The sequence below is a fragment of the Olea europaea genome, chromosome 17, assembly GCF_002742605.1.
Source record: "Olea europaea var. sylvestris chromosome 17, O_europaea_v1, whole genome shotgun sequence".
Lineage (NCBI taxonomy): Eukaryota > Viridiplantae > Streptophyta > Magnoliopsida > Lamiales > Oleaceae > Olea > Olea europaea.
In genome coordinates this window covers 18,604,177-18,628,895 of record NC_036253.1, presented here as the reverse complement: position 1 = coordinate 18,628,895, position 24,719 = coordinate 18,604,177, and the positions used below count along the sequence as shown (strand labels likewise).

General features: G+C 34.4%; 1 protein-coding gene and 1 pseudogene across 1 annotated transcript; both read left to right on the top strand.

Annotated features, from left to right (window-relative positions):
* Window positions 1-1,583: 1,583 nt before the first annotated feature.
* LOC111365332 (putative late blight resistance protein homolog R1A-10) lies at window positions 1,584-7,225 on the top strand. Its single transcript, XM_022985796.1, has 3 exons — window positions 1,584-1,811; window positions 3,541-5,718; window positions 5,927-7,225. Exons 2-3 carry the CDS (start codon window positions 4,571-4,573, stop codon window positions 6,999-7,001), a joined length of 2,223 nt encoding a protein of 740 aa, XP_022841564.1. The 5' UTR covers window positions 1,584-1,811; window positions 3,541-4,570; the 3' UTR covers window positions 7,002-7,225.
* A 5,279-nt stretch (window positions 7,226-12,504) lies between these two features.
* Window positions 12,505-17,015, top strand: LOC111365683 (annotated as a pseudogene).
* The last annotated feature ends 7,704 nt before the right edge of the window (window positions 17,016-24,719 follow it).

Genomic DNA, 24,719 nt, shown 5'->3' with positions numbered 1-24,719 from the left:
CTTTAATTAGCCGCATTTGATAGCAAATTTTCATTTTTATGAATCAATTTTTAACTTTTATTTTATTATTTCAATCTTTATTTTTTACTTTTTCACTCGAGTAAATTTAACCAATAATCACTGAACTTTACACTTGATTACTACTTGCTCACTCATCTTTCACATATTACTGTATGCTCACTCATCTTTTCATATAATTACTCATTCATCACTCGTCTCTTCAAATAATTGGGCGACTTTTACGACAAATTTTCGACAACTTCCGACCACAAAAAATGTCGAATTTTGATATCGTTGGAAAGCCCACAATGTCCTCTTCAATTACCATCCAAAATTTCCCCATAACTCCAAAGGATTCGATCGGAATAAACTCACAAAGTCAGCATCCCGAATTTTGTCCAGATTTTCGCCTTTTCAAGGTGCTGATTTTGTGGGTTTATTCCGATCGAACCCTTTGGAGTTATGGGGAAATTTTGGATGGTAATTGAAGATGACATTGTGGGCTTTCCAATGGTATCAAAATTCGATAGTTTTGATGGTCGAAAGTTGCCGAAAAATTGCCTTAAAAGTCGTCAAAAAATCTGAAAATCTGGGCAGATTTTCAAAAATTTTGGGCAACTTTTAAGGCAATTTTTCGATCGAATCCCTTGGAGTTATAATGAGATTTTGGGTGGTAATCGAAGAGGACATCGTGGGCTTTCCAACGATATCAAAATTCGACATTTTTTGTGGTCGGAGTTGTCGAAAATTTGCCGTAAAAGTCGCCCAATTATTTGAAGAGACGAGTGATGAATGAGTAATTATATGAAAAGATGAGTGAGCATTCAGTAATATGTGAAAAATGAGTGAGCAAGTAGTAATCAAGTGTAAAGTTCAGTGATTATTGGTTAAATTTACTCTTTTTCACTCACAGGTAAAACCCATTTTTCTCTTTACGATCAAAAAATCAATTCTCATAATTTCTACCGAATAGGCCCTTAATTGAAATTGGACTGTTCTGTACAACAGGCAAATAATCTCTTAAAATAGACAAAAAATATGGAACAAATAGGCGCTTAATAGTTTTCTATTGTAGTTGCTTTTTAAGTCTATTTTACCTGCCTGAATAAAGCTGTATACTAGCATGATTTATCTGGCAATTTTTGGATCTATATATGATATAAAAGGCCTGTTTGGCATAATTTTTACCGTCAAAATGAACTTTTAAGACCCAAATATTGCTTTTGGACCCATTAGATTAATATGGAAATGCTGCGTCGTGAATGGGATCGTCTTCACGAAACAGCATTGAAGAAAAAATTCCATTGGTTAAATTATGAAAATGTTTTCGGTAGTTACAAGATTATAGAGAAAGTTGATATAATATCACCTTCTCTAAAAGCACTTTTGAAATAGAAAGTACTTTTAAAAATTTGTTTCCATCCAAAAATTAAGGTATCTTTTTTTAATACCTCTTCTATAAGTAAAAGTAAAAACAAAAATCATGTCAAATGGACTTAAAATTTGTTTATTAATTTCATGTCTCTTGCAAAATTGTAAAACGTGAAATTAGAGTTGCAAATGTGTGGAATGATACACACGAATTAATAATCAATGCTCTTCCCCACCACTTCAATTATGCACGTTAAGATAAGGGACAACCTCCTTAAAACACATTACTTTTTCTCTCACGTTGATTAAAATCAGTAAATCACATAAACTAGTTTTTCACATCGAAGCCAAATAAATCGTGCTGCTCCGCTCAGTTCATGATCAATATTGTTCTTAGGAAAGGATTTCAGAACAGATTTTGTTATTTTGATTCCGAAACGGTAATCCTACTCATCTTTGTATTGATTTTTTATTTTCATTAACTCTTATTTGTCTGAATAAATCTTTACTTTACTGTATTATGAAAGTCAAATTTGTCATCTGAAATTTTCGGATATCTTTGTTTTTATTTGAGATTTTTCTGTCTCGATATGTAGTATGCCTGTGAAACATCTGAGTTAAGGATAGATACATAAACTATAAGAAAAGGTACACAAATAATACTTGATTTCGATTAATGCACTCAACTTAACCTCCTTTAGTCAATAGGACAGAACCAGTAGGCTCAATGAAATGATTTTAGAAGAAACTATACATTTACAGTGTGATAGCCACGTGCACTGAGAAATTTAAATTAAGTTCTGTTGGTTTAAAATTTAGATTTTAATTTGAATCAAAGTAAAAAATTAATTTTAATCATATTTTTTATGTGATTAATAACTTTTTAATTTCATATTTATTAACTTTCATCATAATCTGTTAAAAATTTGATATAAATCTCCACTAACAAAAGTTAAGTAAATAACTTAATTTATGAATGAAAGTTAAAAATAAGTAAGATGTATTAGTAGCTTTTTAAAAGGTAACATTCCAATTTAACCCATATTTTGTCTTCTTCTAAAACAAAACTCTTTAATTCTCATACATTTTTTCTTCCAATTATACATTCACACAATAAAATATTTTACACATAAATCCAAAACTTTTACTTACATTTTAACCTCAAATTCTCAAAAAAAAAAAAAAAAAAAAAAAAAAAAATTACTATTATTTTTTTTTTTTTTTAATTTTTGGGTTAAAATTTAAAAAAAAAAAAAAATAATAGTAATTTTTTTTTTTTTTTAATTTTTGGGTTAAAATTTAAAAAAAAAAAAAAAAAAAAAAAAAAAAAAAAAAAATTACTATTAAAAGCATCATTTTTCTCGATAATAACTATCACACAGGGGCTTAATATTAAGAGAAAAAAGTTGTACATACATAATTGTAAAGAAAAATTAAATTACTTATAATTAAATGAGAAAAGTTACAAATACGTAAATAAATAAATTTTAAAATAAAAAATATTTTTGTTAATTAACAGTTAGAGCATCTCCAAGACTCTTTATTTATGAAGAATATTTATGTATTATAGAGAGTATTTTCAAATTTAAAGAGTATAAATTTTATACACTCCAACAAACTCTATATTTTGACTATTCTTTTGCTTTTCTCAAGAAACAGCTATCGATTTTTCTTCATATTTTATTTAACATAATTTTTTTATGTCAATTGACCAATCAATTTAAATGTAGTTTGAATAGTTTAAGAAATTGAGTATTGAAATATATGATTTGTTAAATATAATCATTGCACATTAACAATAGAGAGCGAGTTAAACCCACTTTCAATTTTAAAAAAGTTAAGATAGATCGTCTCTTGGAGTTCATTTTTAAGCATTGACTCTAAAAAATAAAGAACCATTATATTTAATCGAATCTTTAATTTAAGCATTATATTTAATCGAATCTTTTTAAGCATTGACAACATTTTTAAGCATTGACTCTAAACCATTATATTTAATCGAATCTTTAATTTAATGCCACAAATGTTGTCACCTCGACTACTAATGTTAAATGTTAATGGTGCTAGATAGTATTACTATTTTTTTTTTTTTTTAATAATTTTGGTAGGCTTGAAAAATTCAACCCAAGTTTTCTGTTCTCTCATTAGAGTTATTGTTTGTCAATCCAGATGACAGAAACAGGGCGTGAAATGGCTCCTTCAACAAACAGTCTGAGGAAACTTTTTGAAAATCGATTCGAGAACGAAAGGATTGAAAAGTTCGATGGTCAAGGACAACTCGCTCTAATTGTTGCCCAGTTTATGATAAAAATGTGCGACGAAGATGCTGAAGTAATTGCTTTGCTAAAGAGAATTGACGATTTGGCGAGGAATTGCTCAGGTTCCAGCCAACGTAGTGAAGAATACAGAAACTTTTCCAAAATGTTTAGCTTTTTCATGACGGACCTTGAAGTATTCTTTAGAGTCCAGAATTCCATGCGGACTCCCATTAATCGTAATGAGCTTGTTGCGGTCTTCATTGACCTTTTCCTCGAAATTTTAGAAGAAATACTTCGCCTTCAGCCAACTTTCATTCGTCGTGTCGAGGATTCAATTAAAACTCTTAAGATGGAGCTGAAATTTCTGATCACCTTTGTTGGGGACACACCATCTCAGCCCACTGAATTCCATACAACCGAGGATGTATTAACAGATATTGAAGTTGCGGCCAATGATGTGGGACGTTTCTTATATACTTTCTTTTTCAACAGAGACCGTATTTCGGTGACTGATATGAATCAGAATCTTTCGCATTTGTTGGAAAATCTGAAGCTCGTGACAGAAAAGATAATAGCACACTGCAACACAATCCTGCCGACGTTACCAAGTTGTAGGACCCAAAATACTGATGTGGTTTCGCTCTTTCTTGTTGATTCAAGTCTAGACGATCTCAAGAATGTAATGAATCACAAAGATGACAGGATTGTTTCTGTGAAGGCCCAAATTCAAATAATTCATCATCAGCTAATGGGCTTGCGAACCTCGCTTGCAGGCATAGGAGAAACGATATTCAGAACTTGAAGAGTTTTTTATACGAATTAGAGACATAGCATATGAAGTTAAATATGTTGTCAGCTCATTTTCTCCAGTGCAGTATCTCACAATCAGGCTTCCTCAAGTAATTGAGAAGATTAAGCTTGTTAAGATACAACTACAGGAAATGGAGAAGAAATATGATGCTGGACTGCTAAAGGATGAAGAATATCCAAGGCAACAAATGCTATTGCAAACTCAAACACCTGACAAAGGAGACATTGTTGGCTTAGAGGATGAGGTGGACAAAATTAAAGAGCGACTTCTTCGAGACACAAAGCAGCTACAATTTATTTCCATTTTTGGGATGCCAGGACTTGGCAAGACTACTTTGGCGAAGAAACTATATGATGATCCCTCGATTGTTCGACATTTTGACAAGCGGGCCTGGTGTGTTGTCTCTCAAAATTATCAAATTAGAAATATCTTAATTGACATCTTGACGTCAATGGATGTCCTTAACGAAGATGCAAGGAAGGTCGCGGATGAAGGTACATTGGGTGAAGCACTTCACAAATGTTTATTGACAAGTGGAAGATACATCATTTTCATAGATGATCTATGGAATGTGGACGCATGGAATCAACTTCAAACATACATTCCAGACGGTAGAAAAGGAAGCAGAATATTGTTCACCACTCGGGATGAAGATTTTGCTTCCGAAGCTTCAAATTTTTCCAAAGCTTCACTCATGGAAAATAATGCTCTTAAATGCTTGACTGATGAAGAGTGTTGGCACTTATTGCAGAGGAAGGTTTTCCAACAAAATTCATGCCCTGAAAATTTGATAGTCGCTGGAAAGGAAATTGCAAGAAAATGTGGTGGATTACCACTTGCAGTTGTTGTCATAGCTGCAGTTCTCACCAATATGGAGAAGGAACCAAAGTTATGGGAGGATGTTGCGAAAAGAATAAGTTCACACATGGCTAAAGAGTCAAACAAGTACATGAACATACTTAAGCATAGTTACTATTCTTTACCTATGCATTTGAAACCATGTTTTCTTTACTTCGGAATTTTTGAGGAAGAGAGGGAAATTGAGGTCCGGAAGTTGATATCACTATGGATTGCCGAAGGGTTTATCGGGAAAGTAGAGAAGAATAGAAGGGAGACTGTAGCACAGATGTACCTGGAACATCTCATTAATAGAAGCCTGGTACAAGTTGCTCAAAGAAGGCGTGACGGAGGACTCAAAACTTGTCGTATACATGACCTATTACGTGATATGTGCCTGCGAATTGCTAAAGAACATAAATTTATGAAGGTGATCCAAAAGTAGGCTCTCTCTCTCTCTCTCTCTCTCTCTCTCTCTCTCTCTCTCCCCCTCCCTTCCCCCCATTCCTTTTGTCTTGTTTTTGTTTATATATATGCGTACTAACGATTGTGACAATATGGCGATCATGTCAATGTTGCTGTTGTTGCCGGTGATGTTTTTGTGCTATTATCCTGTAATGCTTGACGATGCTACGTTGTCGTTCTTCAGTAGACTGTCGATATATGAGCAATACCAACGCCTAAGCATTCACTCTCGCTCAATTCCTTCTTTTTCGAGACCGTTTGGACTGCATGTTCGATCCTTATTAGGACATTTACCTGATCCCTCCACATTCATCTTTGGCAACTTAAAACTTCTTAAGGTATTGGATTTGTCAAGCATGGACTACAGATTTTATAATTCTACACGAGTAGAGCATTTGGTTCTCTTAGGGTTCTTGGCAGTTTCTTCTATACCATCATCAATAGAGAAATTTGAGAACCTAGAATTTCTTTTTGTGGATAATAGCGAAATAGTTGAAATACCAGAGAACCTTTTCAATATGGTGAAGTTAAGACACGTGTATTTCAGTGGTGGTGCACAATTCAGTAAATCCTGGCGTGAGCGAGCAGCTAAGGGTGAGACATTCCCAAAAAGTATCCTACAAAGAATTTCTTATATTTCCATTGATGATGAAAATGATGAAAAAATCTTGAGATACTCACCTAATCTCCGAAAACTGAAATGCACTTTTGCAGTATTTTTTGATTCATCAGAAAACAACTATCGCTATCCTATCTTGAATTTCCTTAGTCAGCTGGAATCCCTCAGCATATATCTTCGTCGGAGTTATGTTATAGATAACCCCTGTCTAGATTTGACCGATTTACCCTCGAAACTAATAAGGTTGACTCTCAGTAACTTTAATTTATCTTTGGAGCAAATGAAGATGATTGGAAATTTACTTGATCTAGAGGTTCTCAAGTTACGAGATGGTACCATTGAGAGAAAAAGATGGGACACAAGTGAAGGTGAATTCAAAGAACTCAAATTCTTGGAACTGGATGAAGTACAAATTGAACAATGGAATACTTCAAGCGATCATTTTCCTAAACTTGAAAGATTAGTGTTGCGAAGCTGCCAACTTTTGGAGATCCCTTCTGATATAGGCTTTTGTGATCATCTACTAAAGATTGAGGTACATGGTTGCGAGGAATCTGTTGAACTCTCCACTTTGAAGATTAAAGAAGAGCAAGAAGATTACAGAGATGATCTGGAAGTCATTATCTCCCACTCCCGATAAGAGTCTTTCTTACGTAATTTATTTTTGTAAATTTTTTTTGGAGGTCTCTTCTCTCGACATTCAGATTTAACATTATGCACTGTTTTTATTTCTTGCATTTTCTGGTGTTCATCCTCATTTGCTCAATTACTACATTATTTGTACTGAAAAGGATGTTAAACGTTATTTGTTGAAGCTTTATTGATGAATAACATTTGCTCAGTCACGACATTTTTATGTATATATATATACCTGTCAGTTTTCCAGGAAGGGCTTTATTTTAAACAACTTATGAGAACAAATTTTATTGCCAATCTACTCACTGATGCACACTGTAATTACCATGCTAATCCTATTTCTAATTATCTTCCTTTCCTTGATTAGTTCGCCCACTACACCCCAATATTGACACTCTGCCTTCTCCTCTTATGCTATAACTGAATCGAAATAACTTCAATGTAGGTTTGAAGTGTTAATTCTTTCTCCAGAAATTGAATTTACCATATGTCAGCCCATATATATACCTATATTAGTGGCCCAAATTCAATAACCGAAAGCATAATAATATTCACAGCTATCACACGAACTCATTTCCTATCCCTTCCCCCTTTCTTCTTTAATTAATTTAAGCGCTTTTCTCCTTTTCGTCCATTTAGCATCTTTTTTTTTTTTTTTTTAAAAAGCAAAAAAATAAAAATAAAAATTCTCTTTATAAATATATACTACTTACCGCTACCGTCTTCAACTTCTAATTATTTTCCTTTGTCATCAATTTTTCCTTGTATATTTAATACTTTCAAGAATTGCACTTTTATATAAGTAGAAAATATAAAAGTCTTGCTTAAATCCAAAATTCTTTACTTTACCGTAACAGAAATCAAAAAAAGAAGCTTGAGCTCAACAACTTCTCTGTTTCAATCACTGTTGACAGAAAATGAAATAAGAAGCTTGAGGTCAACAACTTCTCTGCTTCAGTTTCTTTTGCTTTGCTCAAACAAAACAAAATAACGAACAATATCAAGAGACTATCTTTGCTTTCTTATCAATGTTTATCGTCTTGATTACCTTGTTTCTCCCCACTAGACTCCATTCACTGTTAGCATGAGATGATCCTATCCCTACTGATAAGTTTCTGCAATCTGTTGTTAAACAACAAAAATTAAAAATACCATCACGTCTAATCGAGGTCCACATTTATTGATTATCCTAGCTTTCACTATGCACTAACCGATAAATAAATAGCAGATTTCAAAACTTCATCTATTGCTCATTCTTTTCTATTCTCCCATTTCAGTTCACTGATGCAGAGAACCCATACATGTTTCTATTTTCCATCCCATTTCTCCTTTCACGTTATCTTTTATTAAGGCTAATTCATATCCAATTGCAATCACTTTCTTATCGAAAATAATTACTGTAATTGGAAGATGAAACAAGAAACTTAAAGGATGAGTCCCGTCATCATCATCATCATAACCCTAAATCATCATCATCATCATATCAATTACAATTGTCCAAATCCATTAATCAGAACTCCCTTAATTCATTCTACGCAATGGAAATCACAACCCAATTCATCTCTTTTTCTATTCACTATACATAAATATCTACCTATATAATACTTTACAATTTAAACATTGAATTAACAGTGAAAATGAAGCAACCCCACTTAGCACCAAAATTAAATTCTTCGTCACCATAAATCTACCTTGTTTCTCCATTATATCAATTTATCATCTCTTCCCCCTATCATTTTTTCGATTTCACACATGTATGTACACGTAAAACATTAATAGATTCCTGAAATTGTAAAATTTCCTTACCTTATGCTGGAATTTAAGAGCGAAAGAGGACAAGCTCGAAAGTCCCCTTTCCATTTCCTCCGTCCTAGGTTAACCGATTCTTCTTCTTCTTTTCCCACCATTTCCCTTAGTTTGCTGTACTGCCATATAAGATTTCATTGCCCTCAATTTCATCCTCTCTTTAACTAATCATTTTCTATCTCCTTAACTTCCGATTTTCTACACCACCAAGTAACCTGCCAAATAATTTTTCCTTCTCTAATCTCCATTTGTCCCATCTTTCTCATTTTAGTAACCCATTATTTAATTCCTCAAGACAATCATAATCCTATCACACATTCTTCTCCAAGTACACATGTATCACTAGATTTTTCAATCCTCAGCACACTCGTAAAAGAACCTGGTAATCAAATAGACAACTTATTTAGGTGGTTTTGCACCATTAATTCAAATGTATCTACGCTGGAAATATGCCAAAATCGTCAAAATCCTTTGTCCAAATTTATTGCCTCTTCAACAATGTATTCTTCATCTATTTTATGTTGCATTTACATAGAATCAACGCCAATAGTAATCCTTTCAACAGTAGGGTCATTCTCAACATTTTCATGTCCGGGTTATTTCTCAACCTATGATACAAATGCTTACATCATCTCAACTTCCACGTCTTCTACTTTACATTTCGATAGCAATATGAATTCTCCAGCACAACATTAGAGCCCGTGAACTTTACCACCACACCACATGATTAACAATCCCAATGAACATTTTATGGTGAAAGAAGAAATTCATAAACTATTCGAGCTTAAAACAATCATTGAACCTGGCTCTGATACCAAACTGACACGACCCATCTCGAGCCACCCCAGTGGACCCGAAACGTGACATGCGCTAATGGTGGATTCCAACTGGATGCTAATCCCACCATCAAGGCTATCTTTGACCTTTTACTGGTCATTCTAAATAATGAAAAGCTATTTTATGTCAAACGAATGTTAGCCCAAAGTGATATTTACATGCTCAATTCAAGTGACACAATAACCTAAACCGTCATGTGGTTGTGGCTCTAAAATCAACAAGCTATTCAAGCTGCCAAGACTCAGTTGCTACCTGTTAGAAAAAATCATGAAAAAATATATGAGTTGATAGTTTAGTGAGTGGAGAATTTCGAAAGTAATTGTACTTTCTCATTTTGTACATATTTATCGAAAATCGAGTTCATCATCACTTGACAGTTCACAATATGATATCATACAACAATAATCAAGATTTGAGATATTCTTATAACATAGAAAAATATCACCTCATAGTCATGATATGATCATGAACTTAAATCTATACTGTCATCTCCTCACATCAAATGTATTGGAAAATTCACCAAAAATGTACCATCTGACTCGTATCTGTAATTTGATCATACGTGCTCAGATTGCCCCTCAGGCTAAGCACTCTCGACAAAGGCCTCAAGCCCTCTTAGTAAATGGAAACGGGTCTTAAAGACCTCTCATAATCAATTTTAGAATACAGCCAAGGCCCCTCAGTAAACTATATATACACGGTCAAGACACCTTCATTCACGGTCAAAACCCCTCGATGTAGTATAGAATACCGTCAAAGTCCCTCAGTGAACTAGAAATATATAATCACGAAGACTTTTCTGATCGATCTCAATTTCACATATGTCTCACATTCCAATAGACAAATAATTCATATAAAATCTTTGAAATTCCACGTCTCATGGTAAAAGAAACTTTCCATAATAATCTTGTAATCAAACAAATAAATGCACATAATTGCACATAATGTAATAGAATAATAAATTTATCAATACTTGAAAATATTTAAGTTTGTTCGTTTTTCCACTCATTAGACTATGTAATGGATGGAGATTAACTTGATTGATAAACTATTCCGAGATCTCCTTATCATTTCCTGAAACACAAGATTATATTCCAGATAAGTCCCTATTAACCATGGATAAATAAATTTTTTGTATGTTACACAACCTATCCCCCACCATGACTTCTTTCTTTTAAAGTATTCATACACATCTTCCCTTGTATGTTAACACTTCAATTTCCAAATTTCTAGCTTAATCTTTGCAATTCACACATCGACACACAGACACGAGCCTTTTCACTCTTTTCCCTTCACTTAATTTGAAATCCTTCATCACCTTAATCTTTTTCTCCCATTAAAATTTCTCACAAAAATTGGGACACCTGTACACATAAATATGAGCAATGCTACAAGTACTGCAATTTTGATATCATGGTTGACAGCCCTCTCACTCACAAGAGGTTGGCACATGATTAAAATAATCGTGGGATCCACGATTGTGAGAGGGATGTATGTGTTATGGTTGGAGCCCAATTTTTTGTAAAACTCAACCAATAACAAGCAACAGTAGACACAAGAGGCAGAATATAAATTGTAATAACCCAAATTGAATAACATAAAGTGAAATTACTAACAATAACAACTGGTCTTCATCTTATAAATGGACAATACTATTACAATGCAAAATGTTACAACTATAATATAGACCAGCAGAGAAAGAGATAGACTAGTGGAGGAAGAAGAAACAGAAAAATTCAGAGATGAGGAAGCATGAGAAACAGAAGAGAATATAGGAGAAGAAGAATTTACCAGAAAAGGAGAAACACAAAAAGCAGAGAGGAAAAGAAGAAGAAGAACCGGAGGCACCGAGAAGAGGCAGAGAAGAGGATAGACGACAGTAGTCAATTTCAATTCATCAATTCGATCGATTATTCTAGATGTACAGAATATTTCTCACAGAAGTTGTACTGAATTTTAAAATACGTCTGACGTGGCAAGAGGAAACGAGGGAAAAATTTGGTTCTTACCTCAAACCCGCCATTTCTCTTGTTTCGTCCCCAAACTGGAAGCCCTAAAGGTGAAGCTGAAGTGGAGAAGTTTGGTGCTCCACTTCTTGTCCGACCTCCAGGCATCGGAGCTGCAGCATTTCACTCTCTAAGAAAAATTTGGTTTTTTACCTCAAACCCGCCATTTCTCTCGTTTCGTCCCCAAACTGGAAGCCCTAAAGGTGAAGCTGAAGTGGAGAAGTTTGGTGCTCCACTTCTTGTCCGACCTCTAGGCACCGGAGCTACAACATTTCACTCTCTGAGCGACAGTCATTATTTTTAGCCGTGCGAGCGACTTCGCTGTCTTCTCCAGTCTAGCGATGATTTACTACACCACAGACAGTAGTTGCCGAAATCCAGGTTCTATTTAGCTTCATGCTTTGATTTTGAACACCAATCGCATAAAATGAACACACACACACCACAGAATCTTCGTCGAATTTTGGGGAAAAAATTATGCTGCCATTTTGAACACAAACACACGCATGTACATGAATGTTGCTGGCAAATCTTCCTCGACTGCAAAGGAATGAACACACGTACATGAATGCCATATATTAGCAAACCTTCATATGTAATGCAACAGAATGTAGTGATGCTGGGACGGTATTGACTGAATTCCACAGAATATATGCCTTCATATGTAAATGTAAAAGAAATTTTCGAAAGTTGAAAAATAAAAATAGGGCAGTTAAGCACTATAATTGATGGCTTTTGTTGCTATGGTTTGAAACATTTGTTTGTTTAACAAAATTTGTTGTATGAAATCACATCATTGTTGGCTTAACAATTTGTTATAAATCTTGCGCATTCAATTTGGTTGCATCATACGAAAGTATGGAGCACGTGAATGAAGATCCTTTACTGCAGTCTGATGATGAGATAATTGGGGACAACATCAATAATATGGATAGAGAACCGTTAGGAGAAGATAGAGAGGTTGCTCCGAAAGTGGGTATGATCTTCGATGGTGAAAAAGAGTTGCATGATTTTTATAAGAGATATGCTTATACTGTCGGCTTTCCTGTGAGGAAAAGGAATTCGAAAAAGGGTGACGACGGAGTTGTTAGATATATCACATTCACATGTAGTCGTGAAGGCCGAAGAGCCAGTAACACAAGCAATACTCTGAAGCCGCAACCAACAAGTCAAACAGATTGTAGAGCGAGGATATCTGCATCTGCAGATAATGTTGGGAAATGGAGAATTAACACCGTCCATCTCTAGCATAATCATAAAACAAGTCCGTCCAAGTCAAGGTTGTTTCGATGTAACAGAGAATTGACTGCAAATGCTAAGAGAAAGCTTGAATTAAATGATATGGCGGGAATTCCATTGCACAAAAGTTACAACTCCGCAGTTGTGGAAGCAGGAGGGTACGAGAACATGACTTATATTGAAAAGGACTGTCGAAACTATATTGAACAAGTAAGATGGTTACGACTTGGAGAAGGAGACGCTGCAGCTTTACAATCCTACTTTTCAAAGATGCAAGCACGATGTTCGGGATTTTATTTCAGTATAGATTTGGATGACGAGTCACGGCTTCGAAATATATTTTGGGCAGATAACAAATCTAGGCAAGCATACAAGGAGTTTGGTGATGTTGTTACCTTTGACACGACTTATCTTACAAATAAGTACGACATGCCTTTTGCTCCTTTTGTCGGAGTTAATCACCATTGACAATCAATACTGCTTGGTTGTGGGTTGTTGTCGAATGAGGACACGAGTACGTTTGTGTGGCTATTCAAGACATGGCTCGAGTGCATGCATGGCCTACCTCCCCATGGAATAATTACGGATCAAGATAGGGCCATGCAAAATGCTATTGAAATTGTTTTTCCAAATACAAAACATAGATGGTGTTTATGGCATATTATGAAAAAGTTGCCAGAAAAGTTTGGTTATCACGTTGACAAAGGTTCGATGTTCTCATCTTTACACAATTTGGTCTATGATTCCCAAACTATTGATGAATTTGAAGAAGGTTGGAGAACGATGGTGGAATAGTTTGCCTTGCATGACAATGATTGGTTGTTCGACTTGTACGATAATAGGAGTCGTTGGGTACCGTGTTTCCTGAAGACAACATTCTGGGCAGGGATGTCTACAACACAACGAAGTGAGAGTATGAATGCATTATTTGATGGATATGTACATTCAAAAACCTCATTGAAGCAGTTTGTGGAACAGTACGAAAGAGCACTTCGGAGCAAGGTCGAGAAAGAGTTCCAGGCTGATTTTAGGTCATACTCGCACATGGTGCCGTGTGCAACTACCTTCGAAATGGAAAAGCAATTTCAATCGGTTTATATAATATCCAAGTTCAAGGAAGTGCAAGATGAGTTCATAGGAAAGGTATATTGCGATGTCATTGCAGCTACAGATGGATATTTCGGGACAAAGTATGAAATTCGGGAGTCTGTTGTATATCCCGAGGGGAGGAGAAAGAAAACATATATTGTGTCATTCCGAATGGACACACGTGAAGTTCTTTGCAGTTGCCTTCTGTTCGAGTTTCGTGGAATTATTTGTAGGCATGCAATCACGGTATTCGATCGTAATGACATCACGACAATACCGGACAGGTATATAGTAAGGAGATGGAGGAGAGACATCAGTAGACCACACACAAGAGTCGCAGTGAATTATGACGGGTTGGCTAGCACTCCAAAACAGATTCGATACGATGATCTGTGTCAGACATTTTCAAAGTTGGCGGACCTTGCTGCGAACGACGAAGGACGGGCTCGTGCACTAAAGGATTGGATAAAATCTCAAGCAGAAGAACTGAGGTCTTTAAATTCGAGTAATGGTAGTAATCTTCTTTCCCAGCCAAATACGCATTTACCAAGCCAATGTAATAATGAACAAAGTCAAGGCGGCGTGAATGTATTAGATCCAAAAACATCGAAAAGAAAGGGTGCACCAAGGAAACTTCGAAGGAAAAGTGCGTTGGAGTCCACTTCAAAGAAGGCAAAGGTATGTTGCTTTACTAACCTCGTCAAATAGAAAAGGAGCTTCGCTACAAAATCTTATTTCTTTCCATGTCTATGTACAGGCTACTTCAAATAAATCCAAAGGAAAGAGACTACCACCCAGCCGTACCGATATGGAAGAGGCTACATCGGATTTTCAATTTTCTCGACAAATTCAAGATTCGCAATGTTTGTTGGTATGTTTACAATTTTAATGTAATTACATCTTATTTTATGCTCTCTTGAAGTTCCATTAACATTTTCAAATGATGTAGGGTGATGTCCAAAGCCAAGTGTGTGGCCAGCAGTTATCATCATCTACCTTTATCCCTCCAAGTTTTGCTCAGGTAAAGGTTTATTTTATTTCCTACGCATTTTGGGTGAAAACATTAAATGATCGCTAATAATGTATTGTTGCATTTGATTTTCAGCTCAACGGTACAGATCGTTTCCCAACAGCTCCCCACACTACAGATGACCTTGCCCGTATTCGGCCCTTTACGTCAAATCGCAACGATGACGAAATCTCATATGGGAATTGAAATGGGGGCGGAAGCCATTGGAAAAATTGGTCCTTACTTTGAGTTCCTAAATTATAAACATATGAGGAGAACTCGATTTTGTGTCATTCGTGTCTATTAGTGAACCTTCGTGTGTATTAGTGAACTTTCATGTGTATTGATATGCATTATCGATAATTGCTGGGAATTTTTCTGTCATTATGTATAACAATTGTTCAATTTTTCTGTTATTATCGTTTTTCAATCTATCATCGTTTTTAATAGATTGAAAGCATATTATGGTTTCATATGTTGTTGTCATTGTTTAGAGCTAGACATTGTGTTTATGGGATGCAGTTGATCCCTACACCAAACGCAGAAAAATTTGTTAATTTGGATGTCAACTTTCTGGAGAATCAAACTTTGATGACACCTATACTCACTGTGGGAACGACACTAAAATGAAACATTAGATGTAAAACTGTATGGTGATCAACCTCAGTCATATTTAAGTAATTAAACACTTATTTAAACTAATTAAACCATTCATAGGCTCCATTACATGGCAAAGTCAAATTTTAAGAAGAGGAAAAATTCACCAGTTTTAAACATCAACAATAATAAAATGTAGACATGTGAAATAGATGTTCCCTTTCAATAACATCAACCATCAACTATATCTTTCAATTCAATCAGGCTTCTACAATGCAACACAAAGCCTTCCACCTCTAAACTACCACTTTGCCCCCAAAATTATTTACTCTACTGCCGACAAACACACACAAAAACAATCCATAATGTTCTCCTGCTAGTTATCAAGCTCGGCCATTTCCTTTTCCATCCACTACTGCACTTCCCTTTTCCTTGCGGAAAGTCACGTTCAACGTTATCTCGACATCTCGTTTTTCAGCTATTCGAGCTAGACAATCGAACATGGCTGGCAAATCTTCCTCAACTTCATCTATGGTTGCAGGATTTAGAGCTTCATTCCTTGTACTCGATTCACCACGTGTTTCTTCATTCTCCACCCAAAAGAAATATCCACAATTATTACTGCACGTTTTGAATAATCGCCCTCGATTTTCCGTCTTCCTTTCAACTTCAAAGCATTTCTCCCATCCCAGTGGACACCAGGGACATCCTCGTTTTACCGAACAATCATTGAAGAAGTGCTCTGTACTTCTACAGCCGTGACAAACATCGATGTTCTTTCTTCTCATCCTGAACAGGAATCAAACACAAAATATCATCTGCCGTTCTATTCATTGTTTGTACATCTAGAATTATTCCACCAATTATACCAGTATCTTACAACAATTTACAGAGAATGGGAAATTAAAAAATAATCAAGCTGCAGGAGAAACTTACTTCACTTACGGTTAATGTGGGCTAGTTGAATGCTGCTGGTAGAAGCTGAGTGTGGCGTCTGTCAATAGAGGTGAGGGAACTTAGTTTTTTCACAATTTCTTTCACTTATAGTTTGGAAGGAAACTTACTTAAAGCTTGGAATGAAGAAAGAAACTTACGTTTTTCAGATGGATTTTTGGGGGTAAATTATGCCGTTTAGGAGGAAGCCCAAACTTTCGCAGTTGACAACGTTGAGGAAAAATTCAAAACACAACCCACATGACGGAGGTGAAGATACCTTGATGTTGTGGACTTACTCGACCGTCGAAGTTGGACAAGGCTGCGTCGCACGGTGGTGAAGATGAAGGAGGCGACTTCACTGTGTGCGACTTATGGTCGTGAAGATGAAGGAGGCGATTTCACTGTGTTCGATGTTTGGAGATCTCCGTACATTTCAAATCGCGGGGCGGCTGATGAATATGATCGCGGTGCCGAAAGAGATGAAGGAAATGATTCCTAGGGTTTCGACTTTCAATCGCCTTAGACGGGAATGAAATGGGAAGGTTTTTCTTCATTTTCTGTTTTTTTTTTTTTGCCTTATATACACCTCCTCTGCCACGTCATTCTGTGCGGCTTCGGTAAACTTATTCTTCGGTACGTCTAGCGCGATTGCAATTCGATTACCCTCATTGTCTTCAAAGCCAAGCAATATGTAGAACAAAAACAACCTATAGGGCTTGGGCTAGCCCACCATACAAGCCCCACTAGATAAATAAAATAGATGGCCCAATCCATGACGTGTATATAGCATACATCATTTCCCCATAAATATTACATATTCTTGAAACTTACAATTTCATTTCTTACCTCATTTTTGTAGCCAAAACAAGAATCGACTTCAAGCATAAGGATAAAATGTGTCCAAGGTTAAAGCTATTCTTCTTCTTTCCTTTTCTTTTCTCTTTGTTCCCATTTCTCTCTCTATAAATTGTAGGTAATGGATTTGTATTAAAAAAATTCGGATTCATAACAATGTTTGAAGGTGGTCCCCACCACTCATCCACCGCCTAAGCTTAATCATCCAAATTTATTTTTAATTTTATTTCATTTATTTTATTATATTCTTTTTTCATTTTTGGTGCTTGACATATTTGACCAACAAATAAAGGTTGACCAAAGTATTGCAAATATAAAGGTTGAACCCCAACCTTAAGGGTCCCTCACCACCCCTGCTCTGGAGCATCGTGAGGGAGGTAAATCGCAGGTTATACCTCCAAAGATATAGGGTGAAAGGATGCTTGTACACTTGCACTTACTCAAGAGCCAAATCCATATTTCAGTATTCGAACCCTTGACGCGGCAGCCTCAAATAAAACTGGATTTCTCCACCCTCCCCTTTTACCACTTGGAGATGTGCCCTGGGGGCAATGTATTGCAAATATAACTTGAATTTAGGCTTGACTAAATGAACTAGGATATTTAAAAGGGGCATTTTTAAAAGGCTTGACTAATTGAACTAGGATATTTTATTTCATTTATTTCATTTTTTGGCAATTGTCCTTGATCTTTAAAAGGGGCATTTTTAAGAATGTCTAGTTTTAAGGATATGTGTTGAAAAATGTTCACTCATTTGAATGTAGTGCCAAATTGTCTATTTTGCCTTTAATGAAAAGCTACATTTTGAAATGACATTCTCGACATTTGATTTTTTATCAATTTGTCATGAATTTTGAGAAGTGGCTTTCATGAGAAGTTACATTAAAATAATATTTCTCGACATTTCATATGTCATTCTTGACATTTGAACACCGTTTTATTTGTTTAGAATAACATTTCATTTTGAACATGACATTTCTCTACATTTAAAAATGTCGTTCTCTACATTTCTGAATCAATGAAAAACATAACATTTATTGTGATTTGACATATATATTTTTTGAAATAAATATGGCAGGTTATATATCAAAATTTTATTGGCCAATAACAATATTGCAAAAATGTCCATTTTTTTGTCTTAATATGGAATTATAAATTGTTAATAAAAGTATTTTGGTCTAAATTCTTCCAAATTAGACATCTTTCCAATGGTGGACATTTTTGCAAATGACTAGATAAAAATGGACATTTTGTGAAATTTCCTCTATTTAAAAATCAATCTATATTAATTAAGCAAATAAAAATAATATGTAAAAATATGAAAAATATTTTTTTTCCAACAATCTCCCCTTCTGGCTTAGCTTAATTTCAAAAATCAAATTTTGAATATTTTATGTCATGTTTGTAAGCGTGTGTTGAGTTTTGATCAAATTATGCATATCAACTACTTTCCCTTAGTTCTTGCATAGAACACACATATTCCCCTAACTCACACATCTTATGACCTGAAAACCACGCATTAAGTAATGCATAGAATAATATATTTAGGGGCGGACCCAGACTTTTAGTATTGTGGGGTTAAAATTTTAAAAATAATTTTTTTAATAAACAACATAATGTCAATGAAAATAAGTTTATATGTATTTTGACACTTTGAAAACGTTGTATAATTACATCATTATTAATATTATTTAATAAATTTTGCTATTTGTATAGTTTTGTTTATCATTTCATTGGCAAATACTGAGCTAACATTGAGTAAATTAAATTGAATATAAAAATTAAATGAATTGAAATAAAATTCAAGTTTAGTTTAGGAAGTAAATGAAATTCAAATTTAGAGCAAATATAATTCGAAAGTAATTCAAATTACATTTAATCCGTAATGACCCTAAAAAATTTACGTCATATTTCATGTAAAACTTCCGGATGAAACGATATAAATTATATTGAAAATTTTATCGTGCAAAAATTATAATTAATTGAATTTTTTAAAAGAATAAACCAGTTAAACGTCTTTTTTGAGGCGTACGTTTGATACATATTTAACTATTTTCAATGTCTGTTTGGACCATTCGATATGAAAATGATGTAGTTTTCGAAACAAACTTTTACATGGCATAGATAATTTGTGGATTCAGATAGCACATGATCGCAAACGAATTTTTAAAATTAAGATATTATCGAAATTCTCAAAATACTAGTTTCAAACGCCCTACTTTAACATGTCATAACTTTTGCTATAATTGACCAATTCGCATGCCATTAATGAGTGAAAAACTAGGTCATGAGCACTTCGAAATGGTATTAAGAATGCAATATTTTGACTTCATTTGACATCCCGACGAATGCATCAAAGTAGATTTAAAAAAAAAAATGGGGGCAAAATTTTGTGGGGTCATGTGGATGTGGATCCGCCCCTAAATATATCAATATTGCAAGCTGAGAAGTTCATCAAATTCAAATAAAAATGCAACATGCGCTACTTACTGACTTCCATAACTTCGTGTTTTCATCCATCAAATTTTTTACCAACTCCAGCTTTTTGGAATTAAAGGTATACTATTAAGATGGGAAAGGGGACCGACCAAACACACACTAGTATATTGAGTTATATAGTCATCCATGTGTAAATCAAATAGCTATACAGGACCAACAAATAGTTAGGTCAAAGAGTTAGATGTCAGGAGGATAGAACCGATCATCACTACTTCTTGAATTTCTTTGCATTGGGTGTGTTGTAATCACGAGTGCATTTGCGGGAAGCAGTAAGAGCTGAAGCATCCAAAGCTTCAGTCTGGCCTGGAGGCAGTGGCGTACGCAGACGTTTTGAGTTGGTGGGGCACAATCGAACTTGAAAAAAATACAGATTTATGTTTATCTCAAATATCACCAAGTTTGCCATCATTTTTATCTCCAATATCATTTTCATCACTTTTATCTCATGATCATCAAAAGAAAACGTATATTTACGTTTAAATTATTTTTCCGTCACAATCAATTCAAGTGAAAAGTATAAAAATCACAACAATTCTCAATGTTACATCATCAATCGCACTCCAGTCCAAATAAAGACAAAAATTACAGCAAGAATCCATTACCATAGAATCACCAAAACAAGATAGAAATTGGAGCGCTTAAGTGATCCCCAATTTCATTTGATAAGAAAAACAAAAGAAATCGTCAAAAAGAAATAATTTCCTGAAGAAAGAGGCATATAACTTTTCATGAATGAATCTTTCACGTTCTTTAAAAAATTAAAACTTCATTCAAAGTTTTCAGATTTTTTGGGCTCAGGTTCTTCTACTTCATATCTGATATCTTTTAAAAAAATAATAAAAAATAAATAAAAATTGTTGGGTCAAGTGACCCCACCAGGACCCACTGTGGGTCCGCCAGTGCCTAGAGGGAGGTCGGAACCGGCGCCTCTGTTGCACATTGTGTATGACTAATAATAGCATCTGGTGTAGTAGAACTTCCTGCAAGTTCCTCAAGCTGATACTCTGGAAAGCCTGGGGCACTTTCAGCCATGCATCCTCTATCTGTCCATCTCCCAGGTATGCAAGTTTCTCCAATATCCTACTAATCACTCTAAAATCATCAACAAACTTCGAGTTTTCAACAAAATTTGGAACCACTTGATTTTTTACAACCCTGAGCTGCCCCTCAAGTATATCTAGCCTTTCAGAACATTGGGCAGCACATGTCTAGGAACCTTGGAGATTGTATTTGGTGTGCCATCCAAATCAGCAAATTCAAACATCCCTAGAGTGGGTATGGCTATAGAATATGTTGGAAAAATATGTTTTACATGAGAGAAATGAAGAGGAAACAGGAATAAAAATCTGGAATGAAGATATCAAGATGAAGGCTCGAACACAATATCGTTGTCCTCAAACGATATTTGCCCCCTTTCGGATTAAATGAGATGCTTCAAGGGATCTTGGAAAATGGTTTGTAGGATTTTAGCAAGCCTTGAAGAAGATTATCACCAAACACAAATGAAATCTCCCAAAACTAGAAGAACACAAGGGAAGAACTTTGAATATGGAGTAGAATAGAGTTTTGATCTTTGTTTGTGGAATTGTGTATTGATCATAAGTGTTTTTTCAACATTTATGCCTTGAACATACTCACCTACTTATAGGCATGGGTCATTCCACATGAAATTGAGCCAAAATATGGTGAAAGGCCTCCAAGAATTTAAACCAAAACGGTCACAAACGGTAATATATTTTTTCTATATGACTACATAGAACAAACCTATGTGGTCGCATAGAACAAGGTCACAATGCAACCGCATGAGCAGATCGCATAGGCCAAACTTTCGGCCACCAAATCCTTAGTCACATGGGCATTTGGCATATGCGGTCGCATAGGCCAAACTTCCGGCCACCAAATCCATTTTCATACCACACTACCATACTTCGATTTTATTGATGTTGAACAACATTACAACAGGATATACGTCTTTAGGCAATGCAAGAATATCCAAATCAACTAGGTAATGGTGGATCAAACTGGTGTATAGATGCTTGTATTGCTTTGTTGTCCTTGGTCCCTCATATATAATTCTTTCAAATATCAACTTAATCAAGTCCAGCAAACCCTTGTTCCCAATTTAAACAATATCCCAGCCCTTTCATGAGACAAGTCAGAGTGGTGGGTAAGAGGATCAAGGTTATGAATCAAAATTTTGAAAAGAATTTTGTATTTTGGCATGCAAATTCTCAATCTTAACTGGCTAGTTCATGCCGATTAAATCCAAAGCCACAACATCATTGGTAAGTTCCTCATCACTAGCCTCCACAATTTCATCTATTTCAAACCAGTCCCTAAGTACTGATGGGCTAAAAGCCCTCCCTTTCACATAGGTCCCGCTGACCTATAGTTGATTATAACTTTAAAGTTTTGATTATAACAAACAAGGTAATCTTGTTTACTAACAATTGAATTTAAAGTGATTATAGTCTTCAAAGCATCCAACAATAAATAGATCGTTTGTCGTCAAAAGATCTTAAAAGATAAACAGCAAAGAAAGATTAAGATCAAGAGTTTAAGAGTCAAACATCAATGAAACATCAAGACGAGAGCCTAAGAGCCAAACGTCGAAGCAAAATCAAAGATGAGATTTCTTAGTTCAAATTAAAGGTACTAATACTTCATCTATAGCAATGAATGATAAAAGCTCAAAAATCACTTTATGTACTAAAAGTTATTTTGATTATCACTGGCATAAAATATTTTGATCAAAAACAAAATTGATTTTCAAAATAATGTTTGAACTTAGATAATATTTTTAAAGTATTATTTACCTTGAAAACTAGTTAAAAACACAATCCAAAAGTCTGCATTTATCAAAATATTCAAATCGGATCAAACAAGGTCAAAAAGGGAAAAATCAGCTTAAGTGGTCAGACGTTTGGTTTGAGCATGTGGATCTCTGGTTGCTTGTCCAAATCCCCAAAAAGTTTTGCTAAATCTTTCTCTATAAATTTGTAAAAGGCGAACGTCAGGTTGATACAATGATTGAATTTTTAATCGTTAGATTTTATATAGGTAATGGCTATTTTGGTCCTCTGGATCCAATGCCAGACGTCTGGTTGGTTGTCTGGTTCGACAATGTATTTTACTTTTTGAACTCTACAAATACCCTCACTCTTTCCATTCTTCACAAGTGTTTCAAGAGCGTAATGTGAGCTATATTTTGAGAGAATTCTTTAGGCCTACATTGCCTTCATTTCGTTTATTTATTCATATAAAAAACTTTGATTGATTCAAACTCTTTTCATCATTTTCATCAAAATTCTTCATCTCTCTTTTTGTTCTTATCTTATTTTTTATCATTCATAAAAGAAATATATATTTTGAAGTAAGGTTTTAGACTTACGTCGCATCTATTTTCTTTCACTTCTTATATAATAACATAAAAATTCTCTACATGTCATTAACATAAGTATAGGGACCAATTGCTCAATAACCATAGTTTAAGGACCAATTTATATGGAGACTAAGGTTCAAGGACAAATTACACATCAACTATAATTTAAGGATCGTATCGCATATCTGTGAATGTTTAGAGGTCAAGTTTTATACCCGTCCATAATTGAGGGACTATAGCATATATATGTAGCATCTACATACATGGTAAGAAATAATTATTGCATGTTTGTATTATGGTAAGGAATAATTGAATGCAACTTTAAGTAATTACCATATATAATGTGTACGTATATGTTAACTACCATAATTAAAAGAAATAATTAAGGAAACTTTCCTTTTTATTTAATTATACCAAAAACTGAAAAGGTAATTACCAAAAACCAAAAAGGTAATTAACATATATAATATGTATGTATATGTTAATTACTGTAATTAAAATGATTAATTAAGGAAATCTTCTATATATATATTTTTCCCCAAAAGAAAAACACACACACGCGCACACAAATATTTTTCAAGAACTCTTCTACGTGCTAATACGATCATAAAATTCGAGGTAAGTGAAATACATATATTTTCATGTTTAAAATTATAGAAGTCGATATTATGAATTATGTTATGAAATCATGGAGTTTAGTAGCGCTACGCACGAAATTAGAACCACGAAGTTCGATTTTGTTAATTTCGTATCTCATCAAGTATGTTCACGAATCTCATGGACTTCTATCATTCATATCATGTTATTTCACTTATTGAGATCATCATCTCATATGAATCATGATTTTTTTTAGGTAATAATTAACTGTGTTTGAGATGGATGAAGATTGGGCGAGCACGCAATGGTGGATAATAAAACATTTTAATAAAGTTATGTTAAGATTTATTTATGTATTGATGAACAAATTCATTTTTTGGTTGTGAAGATTTTAAGATTCAATATGTTCTTTCAAAATTTTCTTTTCCTTTAAAAACTTTTATGTATTAATAAAGTGATTGTTTAAGGATTTTATTTGTATGTTCGAGAATTATTTTCATTCTTTACAAAATGGTATCAGAGCGAGGTTTATGATTCTGTGGACTATATAAAAAAAATGATAATAATAAAATTAAAAAAATAACTGCTCAACAGTGATGCAGATTTTTTTTTTTTTAAAAAAAATGTTTTGTTCAAAAAAAAAAATAAAAAATTTCTCAACAGTGAACAGTGCTGCGCAGTCAGTACTGTTCACGGTGAACAGTGATGCGCAGTGCAGTCACTATTCACAGTGCTGCAGATAAAAAAAAAGAAAAAAAGAAAAAAAAGAAATAATGTTTTGTTCTAAAATACAATGAACAGTGACTCGCAGTTACTGTTCACAGAAATTTTAAAAGAATAAATAAATAAATAAATTTTGAGGAATGTTAA

Excerpts from the sequence above, each read along its gene's own strand:
- LOC111365332 (XM_022985796.1), top strand. The coding sequence starts at position 4,571 with ATGGAGAAGAAATATGATGCTGGACTGCTAAAGGATGAAGAATATCCA. Across the intron at positions 5,719-5,926 it reads TTTATGAAGGTGATCCAAAA|TAGACTGTCGATATATGAGC; the intron begins GTAGGCTCTCTC and ends GTCGTTCTTCAG.